General features: G+C 38.8%; 1 gene segment (V, D, J or C); it reads left to right on the forward strand.

Moving 5' to 3' along the window:
- The first annotated feature begins 10,129 nt into the window (after nt 1–10,129).
- Nucleotides 10,130–11,061, forward strand: LOC110542244 (immunoglobulin kappa variable 4-1-like). The segment is given in 3 exon segments: nt 10,130–10,178; nt 10,378–10,671; nt 10,937–11,061. Coding segments are annotated over 3 exon segments (468 nt in total).
- The last annotated feature ends 1,479 nt before the right edge of the window (nt 11,062–12,540 follow it).

The raw sequence follows: 12,540 nt of genomic DNA on the forward strand, positions 1-12,540 counted from the left end.
CTTTAATTTCTTCCTTTATTTATTCCCTAACCCAGCTGTTATTTAGTAGCAAGTTGTTCAGTTTCCATCTATGCGTCGGCTTATTGCTATTTCTGTTGTTGTTGAGGTCCAGCTTTATTCCATGGTGTTCAGACAGGATACAGGGGATTATTTCAATCTTCTTGTATCTGTTGGGGCTTGCTTTGTGACCAGCCATATGGTCTATTTTGGAGAAGGTTCCATGAGATGCTAAGAAGAAGGAAACTATTTTGTGTTTGGGTTTGAGGTTCTGTTAGATGTAAGGTATAAGATCTCTAAGGTGTACATTTCTTAGATGTAAGATGTTAGATGTAAAATGTTCTGTTAGGTGTAAGATGTCTTTTAGGTCCATTTCATTCATGATGTCTGTTAGAGACATTATTTCTTTGTTCAATGTCTGTTTTATTGACCTGTCCTTGTTGAGAGTCCAGTATTGAAGTCTCCCACTATTAATGTCTGTGGATCTATGTGTGGTTTAAGTTTTATCAATGTTTCTTTCACAAATGTGGGTGCCCTTGTATTTGGGGCATAGATATTCAGGATTGTGATGCTTCCTGGTGGAATTTTCCTTTGATGAGTATGAAGTGTCCTTCCCCATCTCTTTTTGATTAATTTTGGTTGAAAGTCTATTTTATCAGATATTAGAATGGATACGCTTGCTTGCTTCTTGGGTCCAAATGCTTAGAAAGCAGTCTTCCAGCCCTTTACCCTCAGGTTATGCCTATCTCTGTGACTTAGTTGTGTTTCTTGTATGCAAAAAATTGTTGGGTGTTGCTTACTCATCCATTCTGTTAGTCTGTTTCTTTTTATTTGAGAATTGAGTCCATTGATGTTGAGAGAGATTAATGACCAGTAGCTGTTATATCCTTTGATTTTGTTGTTGGCTGTGGTCATAAGTTTGTGTGCTTGCTTGATTTTGTTTTACTGTAGTGAAGTTAATTATTTCCTGTGTTTTCTTGAAAGTAGCTAGTTTTCTTGGGTTGTATTTTTCCTTCTAGCATCTTCTGTAACATTGGATTTGTGTGTGAGTATTGTTGAAATTTGTTTTTGTCATTGAATATCTTGTTTTTTCCATCTATGACAACTGAGAGTTGGCTGGGTATAGTAGCCTGGGCTGACATCTATGTTCCCTTAGGGCCTGCATGTTATCCATCCAGGCTCTTCTGTCTTTTATAGTCTCTGTTGAAAGTCAGGTGTGATTCTGATGGGGTAGCCATTGTATGTTACTTGGTCTAAAACCTAGCAGCTTTTAGTATTTTTCTTTGTTCTGTATACCTACTGTTTTTATTATTATGTGGCAGGAGGATTTTATTTTCTGGTCTAATTTATTGGGTGTTCTGTAGGCCTCTTGTATTCTTACTGGCCTGTCCTTTAAGTTGGGGAAATTTTCTTCAATGATTTTGTTGAAAATATTTTCTGGGCCTTGGAGGAGGGAATCTTTTATTTTATTTTTTTCATCTATTCCTATTATTTTTAGGTTTTGTCTTTTTATGCTGTCTTGAATTTCTTGGATGATCTGTGTCAGGAATTTTTTAGATTTAAAATTTTCTTTGATGGACACATCGATTTCTTCCATTGTATCTTCCACACCTGAGATTCTTCCATCTCTTGTAGTCTGTTGGTTATGCTTACCTATGTAGTTCCTGTTTTTTTCCCTCAGTTCTTTGTCACCACAATTTGCTCCATTTGTGTTTTCTTTAATTTTTCCAATTCTATCTTCAGATCTTGAGCTCTTTTTTTATTTCCTTCACCTGTCTGACTGTATTTTCCTGTTTTTCCTTCAATTCCTTCAGCTATTTAGTGTGAACAATCCTGTTTCTTTTATTTCCTTCAGTGATTTGAGTATTTCCTCTTTAAAAGCCACAAACTCTTTGTCTTCAACTTCCTTCATATCTTTATGGATGGCCATAATTTGTTTGTCTTTATCTTCCTCTATTTCTTTATGGATGGCCATAATCTTTTTTACTTTATCTTCCTCTAGGTCTTTAAGTATTTTGTTTGTTTCCTTTCTTATCCTCTTCATAAGCATAGATGTTAGGTCATCTTCTTGAATTTCAATTATGCTGGGGTGTCCAGGGTTCCTTACCCCTGGATAACTGGTTTCTGGAGATGCTATATTGCTCTGTCTTTGTTGGTTGAGCTTTTACACTGATCTCTACCCATTTGGCTATCTTGGGTTTGGGGTATTAGTTTCTGGTGGTTTCTGAAATCCTGTGGAAGAGAGAGTCTCCTTGGCAGAAAGATGATTTTTCCTGAAGGAAGCCTCCTCAACTTTTTGGGTATGGTCATTAAACAGCTGGTGTTTTTCAGGAATTGCCACAGCTCACCCCAGGCATACAGACCTGAATGTTAACTGTGATCTTTGTTAGTCAAGAGGGTTCTCCTCTCACCCAGAGAAGTCTTGGAGACAGCTATCCTGCTTCTAGGTTTCTTGCTTTAAATTTAGTGAGATGCTGCTTTAACCTGTGTGTTCCATGGTTTGGTCAGTTTTGTTATGGATAACTGGTTGCCCCTTGCAGCAGTATCTGGGGGTTGATCTAAGGGATCCCAGGCTTCTGTAGGTCTGAAGTTGGGGCTCTGTGCCCCAATGCCAAGCAGTAATAAGTGGCAGGTGAGTACTGCTCTCATAGGAGCAGCAGGCTAGTTGGTGCACAAGCAGCTCCTTGGGTTGGCAGGCACACTGGGCTGTGGGACCTTCTCCAGACATATACTGGGTCAAGTAAGTCCATCCATGTTTTCTTCCTTCCTTGTGGGGTTTTCTCCTGACAGGGACTCCCAGTCTCTGATGCCATGAGGCACACAGTCTGTCTGTGACAGAGAGGAGATTTGGGTGAGCAGCAAGTCTCTGCTTGCAGCTTGAGCCCAGTTCAATGCTGGTGGCATGCACCTGCCATTCTGCAGGAACTTTTTCAGGGAAAGACTGGGTGACCTGAGATCAATCCCGTTTCCTTCCTTTCCTGTGGGTTTTTCTCACAACTGGGACTCCTATTCTCTGGTGTTTTTATGGCCACTGTTCAGCCTGGGAAGGTGATCAGGACATGCAGGCGTGTTGCTCTGGTCTGGCGACCTAGTGCCTGTGTGACCAGGGATCTCTTCTGGGATCTGGCTGGGTGACCTGAAAGTGGACTGGATTGAACACCATGGGGTTTCCTCGCACCTGGGAAACACGATCACTGTTGTTTTAGGGCCCAGAGTTCAGTCTCCTGGTCGCTGTATGGAAAATGTTGTCCTGCTTCTCAGAAGCAGTGTTCTCCTGGTGCTGCCATCTTGTCGAATCAATGGAATGCCATATTTATAAATCACCATGTAATCCATGATCCTGCTAATTGCCATGAGGCAATTATTCTGAGGTAAGGACTCTATGTTAAAGGGTATAAATAGAACTGAACTATGTTAAAGGGTATAAATATAACATTTATTCATTGAATAAATGTTAAAGCCCACTGGAGTTATCTTGATCAATAATCTGTAAATATATATAAAAATATGTAAATATGTGTAAACCTATGTGTTTTGGGCTTGTTAAGGAGACATCATTATGGCCTTCCCACAGGGGACCTGACTAGCATATATCAAGTATCTGTGAGACCACCTCCAGAACGGTGGCCAGTTATGACCACCTGTGGACCACCTGCAACCACCTGTTATTTCTCCCTTGTGCTGTTGCTAGGTCCCCTTATAGGAGGATTTGCCTCTATCTCTCTCTTTCTCTCCGTGTTTCCTGCTATGCCCAGAGAAAGTCTTTTTTGACTCTGCCCCTCTTCCCCTAATAAAAACTCTCAAGTGGAATCTGTTCATGTTGTGATTTATGAACTCACTGTAGAACTCAACTGCATTATCCAAACAGCATATTTGCATGTAAATGGGTCCACCTGATTTTTGTATATAAGTTACATGAATGCATGCCCATTTTTCTGTAAGTATCTTTTTTTTTGTTTTGTTCACTGGTGTGTGTATAAATATATATAGTGCTATATGTGTGATCATTGGGCTAATACAATGGAAATGGCCACACAGCTAGTTGGGAACAAGATTTCCCAAGGGCAGCCTGGATTTGATGCAGTCTCTATAGTGAAGTTGCTAGTTAAGATCAACTCCATCATCATACCTGTAATGAAACCCAAGCCTCTGCCAACTGGCAGGCATTTGCCCCTTCCTTTTCAAACATAGGCAATTAAGCTTTGATTGAGCCAACCTCCTAGGGAGGACTCCATGGTATAGAATCCACAGTGTTGAGGCTTTTCTTAAAGATCTGATATACAATTCCTGACTCAATACATAGTGATAAACTATCCAGAATCCCTTTTTGACCCCTGAAGTCAAGTTCCTGGTTTCCAGCAAGTTGTTGTGAAAGCTAGCTTCATTGAAAGAAGGGGCCTGAGATTCCTTTTTCCAGTTCTACTTGTTTCTTCTTGGTGGAGCAGATAGCTCCATCAAAGCTTCCCCTAGGCCAAGGCCTCCTTTCCAAGCAAACAAAAGCTTCAAGGCCCAGGCTCTAGCATTGGCAAGTAAGTAAACTGAGTAGTCAAGCCAGGGGCCCTTTGTCAGTCAAATTAGGGCTGCCTGCTGTTAAAAAATAGGAGCCCTTAGATGAAAAGTGGCTCCTGCAGCTTAAGAGCCAAAATTGCCAAAATGTCAGTTGACAAGGCAGCAGACCTTAAGTCTGGAGATTCAGGGTTCAATTCCAAGGCTCCTCTCCTTTTCAGTTCTTGTGACCAGTAGCCCCAGGTAGCAAAGTTACCAGCCTTAAGATTTAAAGTTTAAATATAAAAAGAGACTCTATGCCTTTATATATCCTGATGAAGAAGTTATTTAACATCTAATTTGGAGGTATGGCAGGAAACAAGTGTGTTACAGACTATGTAATATTGCTGGAGAACTCCAGATATATTTAAACTGAGTGGTTCTCTGAGTGATTCAGGGCAGGGAACCCTTTAGAGAAGGTCAGTAAATTTATAAAAACCCCAAATTAACCAAGAGTGATACTTAAACCAACAGATATGAATCATACTACAGAAACACAAGCTCATAAAAAGTCAAGTCAGAAATAATGCCTCCAAAAGATCATAATTCCCTAGGAATTTAACTCAAAGATACTGAAATAGGTAAAATTTTGGGTGAAGATTTCAAGTATGTACTCATAAAATGACAAATTACCACAAAAGTTTCAAAAATTTTCATTCAGTCAAAGCTGGGAGGAAGGCTAGTGATATTTAGGTAAAAATAAGCAAGATGGATAAAACAATCAGAAACATGGCAGAAAAAGTGAGCTAGAGAGAAAAACTCAATTGAAATGCTGGGAAATAAAATTTCAATGTCTCATATACAACAGAAGGATAAAGAAATCACCACAGCAAGAAAAAAAAAAGACAGGAGAAAAAATTATTTTGGATCAAGTTTGAAGCAGAAGAAACAGAGCATTGAAACCTCAATAATTTGGCTATATATATATATATGTGTGTGTGTGTGTGTGTGCGCGTGTGTGTGTGCGCGTGTGTGTGTGTGTGTTTGTTGTATGTGTCTGACTATACTGCCAAATAATTTTAACATATGATGAAGAGCGCAGTCCTAAGAATTGTAAGACATAGAAGAGCTGAGATAAAACCCAAAGCCATATGGAACATATTGAATGAAATGAAAACATTGCTGCTGCTTCATTCTGCTGCTGCATTTGCTGTTTACTAATTTGCTGGTTACCTAGATTTCTGAATTTCTGGAAGACTGGTGTTGGTATTGCTTCCCCCCAAATATCCTAAGATCCTACTCAGCTAAAACTAGCAGAGAAAAGTGTGTCCCCCGTTCCCACTAAACTTCTTTCTCTTCTACCCTGTGGTGAGTAGTTGGAAATGAGGTGGAAGCATTTAATAACCTTAAACAATGTAGGTTTGTCAAAAAAAAAAAAAAAAAAAAAACAACAACAAAGGTTAGCAAAAACTAAACAGAGAAATACTGGAGCTAAGAGACATAATAAGCCAAATGAAACTAATAGATATTTATAGAACCTTTCACCAAAATATGAAAGGTTATGCTTTCTACTCTGTACCTCATGGAGCATTCTTCAAAACTGCATACATACTTAAACACAGAGCAAGTCTCAACAGTTACAAGAAAGTTGAAATAACTTTTTGCATCCTATACAACCGCTAGAGATTGATTCTGGATATAAACAACAGAAACAACAAAAATATGCAAACTCATGGAAACTGAACAGTTTTACAAAGAATGCAAACTAAGCAAAGATGTAAATAAGTAGAGAAAGAAAAGACTGTCTGTAATTCAAAGAAAGGGAATCCATACTATACCCCGATTTATGGAATATTGTAAAAGCAGTGCTAAGAAGAAAGTTCATAGAACTTAATGCCAATACAAATGTTGGAGAGGTTTCATATTATTTACACCTGAAATAATATGTTTCAATTTATAGTACACCTGAAAACTGTAGAACTCAAAGAAATAACCACAGCCAAGAAGATGATAATGCAAGAAATAATCCAAATGGGGACTCGATTCAATAAACTAGAAATAGCAGTATTCAAGTGATTACCACATAATAGGACCAGGGACCGTCAATGACATGAACTCATGGGCTGGCTCTTTGATCACCTTCACCTGAGGGGAGAGTAGCCTTACCAGTCCACAGAGAAAGATAAAGAAGCCATTCCTGATGAGACATGATACACTAGGGTGAGGTGGAAGGGGAGGAGGACCTCCTTTGTCATTGAACTGGGGGAGGGATATAGGAATAGAAGAGAGAGGGAGGGAGGGCTTGGGAGGGAATAGAGGAGGGTGCTACAGCTGAGATACAAAGTGACTAAACTATAACTAATAACAAATGAAAAAACAAACAAACAAAAAAGAGCAGTGCAGGGAGAAGAAGAGGAACAGTGTAGTGATGGATATTAGTGGATGTTTATGGGGACAGTTTTACAGAAACAGGAGGCAGAAAGAAAAAACCCAGAGAATGAGAATGAGCCACAAGATTAGAACATATTTCCAGAGTTAGTTTGAGGCCAAGCAGAGCAATTCAGTCAGAAGCCTAGAGAGAAACCAGATTGAATCAGAGGAGAGGAGTTTGGGCCAAAACAGCTAAGTTGAACAAGCCAGCAAGAGTTCAGAAAGAGCCAGAAAACCATGAGCCTATTGAGCAGTAGGTCTCTGAGGCTGAAATATTGTATGTAGGCCTAGGTTAGCAGATTGAGGGTGGAAGCTGAAGCCTTCAAGTCTGGGCTTGCAGAATATCAGTTTGTACAGAGGCTAGAAGCTTCCAGGCCTAGGATAGGGACAGCCACAACACAGAAAGAAATTCTCTGGGCTCATCCCAAGCCATGTGTTTGCACAGATTGGGTAAGGCTTTCATCTCATTCCCACTTCTTAGGAAATAAACACATTTTCATCTGGCCCAGAAGTTTTACATACATCCATGCATTGTTTATGTAAATTATTGGGGGAAAATATCCAGAACTAAAATCCAAGAGCTACAGGAAAAAAATAAAATAAAATAGAAATAGAGAATAATACAAAAACTCAATGTAATTAAGAGTGGATTGTTTAAGAAAATCAGCAAGACATCAGCAAGACAGACAAAGACATATCAAAACTAACAAAAACAAACAAACAAAAAAAGAGAGACTGTCCAATTTAACAAAATTGGAAATAAATATGGGGACCTAACAAAAGACACCAAAGAACTCTGGAGAGTCATAAGAACATATTTTTAAAACATACTTTAACAAACTGGAAAATCTAAGACACACTATCATAGTGGGAGTGGTCATTCCACTGGGTTTTATTAGTTGTCCATCTCTTACCTGTTATTCTTCTAGTGGGTGTAAACAAGAATTTAGGATCTACATTTTATTATCACAAGGTATATTATTCTCAAGGTTTTTGAAAGGGTTACATAATGCAGACTGGGTGAAGTTTTAAAATATTAAACTCAAAGCTTAACTTAAAAACATTTCTTGGAGGTAAGGTAAAAAGAATTAACAGAAAAAATATTAAGGGATTCTACCTAATAAACTTACAGGCAAATACATCTCAGTTAACACAGAGGTTTAAAAACATAATAGAGTAGGAGAGCTGACCATTTAGTTAGATATGATTTACTCTATACACTTCACACATTACTTTGAAATTCTGAAGGATATTATTTTTCTTAAGTAAAGAAAAACTTTGGCAAAGAATAGTTGAGAACCACTAGTTTCTTTGAATAACTTTTTTTTACTTCCTAATACTGTAACCCTTTAAGTATAGTTCCTCAGGTTGAGGTGACTTCCAACCATAACATTGTTTTCTTAAACTTCATGACTGTAATGTTCCTATTGTTTTGAATCATAATGTAAGTATCTGGTAATTCAGACGGTCCCAGGCAACCCCTGTGAAAGCGTCTTTGGACCTCAAAGGGGTTGGAATCCACAGTTTGAAAACCTCTTAAATAAACCCATTATCGTTAATCAGAATCTTTTAGTAAAGCAAGAGTTTCTACTAATTTTCCTTTAAAAATCTTTCTGTGTCTACTAATTCTTGTCATATCTATTGGGTCATAATAGCCACTCGTACAGAGAATAAAAGATTCTAAGTGCTGGAACAGAAAAGCTCTGTTCAGTCTCGTACTGTCTCAGGATAATTTGCGTCTCAGACTGATATTCCCTGGTTCTCCAGCCACAGTGGTGTCCATGGAAGAGGGTGCTGTGTTCCAGGAGCTGTAGGCTATCAGCTTCAGACTTCCTGATTACAAAGCTGAAGGCATATTAATCAGGAATGTATTCAGCTAGAAGGTATATAGTCCATTTCTAATCAAAGCTGCCTTGTAATCAATTGATTAATAATACACATTTTTGAGAGATTGTCTCCATGTATAGATTAGATTGGCCCAAAAGTTGGCATTTACTCCAGGCTGGCCTCAAACTCGTGAGTCTCTTGCTTTTGTCACTCCAGTTCTGGGAGTACAGATGTGAATCTCACTCCTTCCCATGATATTTCATGTATTTATGTTTTTCTTGTACTTTACACATAATTCTGGCTTCATAATTTACATCTTATATATACTTTCAGATTTCAGTAAAATGAAGTCCAGGCAGGTTCTGTGATTTCTCTTATTGCTATTGATTTTTCGTTCTTAGCCAAACCAGTTTTTCACCATTTGGATAGCAACAAGCGCTGATGTACTGTTCTATTGGTGTCAATAAAGTTGTTATGTACATTATTGTGGCTGTGCCCACTTCTGGAGAGACTTGCCTGTTCATGATGTCAGAAGCACCTCTTAATCCAGTTTGAATACTGCTAATTTCTAAATTACATTAGCATTTGAATTTCTTGAATAAAAACTCATAGCACTGTTGGTGTACGGGAAAAATTATGAAAAATATCTTTTTCCCCTTTCATTTCTCGAGATTTAAACTCCTCTTTCAATTTCCTGAAGTTGTCGGGAAGATAATTGTTAGTTTTTGTGCATTTCATTTGCTTTGAGATTAAAGTTCCTCTGATCTCAGTTTTAAATTAATGTCTACCAGGATTTCCATGGAGTAAAGTCTGGGCTGCTCTTTTCATTCTAGTCCCTTGTTTATCTAAGAAACTAGAACCCAAAAGTTCGAGTCCCAGTCTGCGTCTTCAGTACAAGAGTGGCTTTGGAGATTAGTAATATTGAACACATTTAGCCTCAATTTTCTTTTTTTCCTTTCATCTTTTCTTTTTTCTTTGGTGTCATGTTTTCTTACTGCTTCTTTGTTCTTGTTGTTTTTGTGATATTTTTGAACGTACCCTATCATTTCCCTTAGACTCTAATTCTGAGATAACTCTACTAATGTTTCTACAAAAGTCAATTGATTTAAGTATGTCTTGGATTTTAACCCAGGCCTCCTATTAGAGCACCTAGTTATTTCCTGTTGGAGAACTATAAGGCAATCTTTTTCAGTGATTGCTCATGCTCCCCGTAATACTATTTTTGACTGTTGACTGACACCAGCTACACTCACAGACACTGCACAGGCATTTGCTTATGTATTTGCTGACCGCTTTGCATGGGCCTCCATAGCCCAGCCCAGTTGCTGAGAATTTATAAACCAACCTTTGCAGTGAGAACTGAACTGCATCAGACAGCAGGGGGAGCAAGATGGAGTTACAGACCCAGGTCCTCATATCGCTGATGCTTTGGGTGTCTGGTATAAAACTCAAATTATTTTATAATCTTTACAGAGTCACTTCTTTGCACAACAGAAATTTGAGTGTGTTAGGCTCAATATTTCTTATATAATGATACTCTGATACAATAGTAGTGCAAAGTAACTAATGATAAATTTCAACTGTTTTACAATCTGTGTTTGTGTTCATATGCATGTTCATATGTATTCCTGATTGCAGGTGCCTGTGCAGTCATCGTGATGACCCAGTCTCCATCCTTCCTGGCTGTGTCAGCAGGAGAGAAGGTCACCATTAGCTGCAAATCTAGTCAGAACCTTACTTTAGGAGGCTTAAACTTCTTGTCCTGGTACCAGCAGAAACCAGGGCAGTCCCCTAAGCTGCTGATCTACTATGCATCCACTCGGCACACTGGGGTCCCTGATCGCTTCACAGGCAGTGGATCTGGCACAGATTTCACTCTCTCAATCAGCAGTGTGCAGGTTGAAGACCTGGCAGTTTATTACTGTATGCATGGTAAAAGTACTCCTCCCACAGTGCTTCAGCCTCCAACACAAACCTCCTTGAGAGTCTCACCAGCTGCCTGCACCACACACAGCCCTGGCCCTGCACACTTCCCCCTCTGTGTGATAGAGGGTATGTCTGAGAAAATGATGAATAGTTTGCAGAGCCCAGTACAAATTATGGGTTCAAAGTCTCTTATATCTTTTGATATGAAAATACCTCATATGAAAATGCAAAAATGAACTCAGTATTTTCTTTATTTCTTTCCCTTCTGTAGAACTTGGAAGACATAAAAGAGGCCATCAAATCACTTTAAGAAATCTGGAAGCAGATGTAGATGTTTTTAACATTAAACTGCTCTTAGAGCACAAGGAGAATGACAAAGATAATCAAGATACTTAGTCTATAGAAATCCAGGGAGAGCAGGCTTTAAAGCAAAGTGGGCAAGACTCAACAAAGAACCAAGAAGGACCAAAAAGAGATACAAGATATTTTGTAAACTTGGTAGAAGCCTCAGAAGAAAAATGAGGCTGTTCAAGCAGAAACCCAAGAGCAGAGAAGAAACATATGCCAAAAACTCAAGAGAAAAGTTTTGTACTGAAATAGACGAAGTGCAAACTCCTTCCCTAGACCCCTAAAGAACCCGCTGTACCAGCCGCATGTCTTTACTGAGTCCCATATTTCACAGGTTTTATAAGAAAACTTCAGATTGAGAAATGAGCTAGAGGTAATGATTTTAGAGAAAAAAAAAAAAAGCTGAAAAGGGGATTCTAAAGCATCAATATATCAATTTGAAATCACCACAGATGTATCAAGGATGACACATTGAGCCCCTCAAAGCATTTCATCAAAAGGAAATGAAGGAACTCCTTTCCCAAAATTTCTCTTCTAAAGTGGCTAAACTGAATTGCAAAAAATCACAACTCAATGAGTACTTATAAAATATTTCCACTGGGGCTGTTATGTTTTTAGGGGAGGGGAAGCTGAGGTGGTGGTAGGGTTTGTCACAGAAGCAGTCTATGTCCATCTTTCTCAACTGTAATTCAGTTGGACACTGATCATCGACTTCCCCTTTTTATCTGGTGGCAGTATGAACGATGAACATCCTCATGAAATCTTGGGTCAGTACAGGGCATGGGCCTCAGCATGATCTCCTGTACACAGCAAAGACACCAGCACTGCCCTCTGCCACAGTCATGTGCCACAAACACCATCAGAGCCCTTCGCAGCAGCACAGCTGAAGAACATCAACATGTCCTCAGTTAGCAGTGCAGACCACTCATGTCAATAGGTCCCCTGGCAGCAGCATTGAGGATGGGCATTAACATGAATACATGTGGGAGCTCAGACCATGGACATTGCCTTGATTATTCCCAAATAATCAAAAACAACAACAAAAACAACAACAACAACAAAAAAACAAAAAAAACCCCACAAGATCAAAATAATGAGCTGCAGGGTAAACAAGATCCCCTTGCAGTTTAATCATGTTCAGGAAGAAATCTTACAGAAGGAGATTACAAAACTCACGGAAGAATTGAAAGAAGAAAAAACAAAACAGACCCCACAAAAATATACTAGAAATGCAACATTTCATGAGATTAGAAAGAAAAATTATACAGGAGGAAATAAAGTATGCATAAACAGAGACATAGAAACAGGCAGAGAGAGAGAAAGAGAGAAACAGGCAGAAAAAGAGAGAAATAATGCAGGAGATTATTGAGCGAACATTACAAGTAGTAGTAACTGAGTAAAACAAAAAAGTTGAGAAATGGAAGAGCCTTGTGCAGTTAAAGAATTGGGAGTAGAACAAGTTCTGCACATCATTAGATTTCACACTAGACGTTCTGCTGTAGATGCACTGAAGGGCAGCATTGCCAG

This window comes from Meriones unguiculatus, chromosome 20 (genome assembly GCF_030254825.1).
Source record: "Meriones unguiculatus strain TT.TT164.6M chromosome 20, Bangor_MerUng_6.1, whole genome shotgun sequence".
NCBI lineage: Eukaryota > Metazoa > Chordata > Mammalia > Rodentia > Muridae > Meriones > Meriones unguiculatus.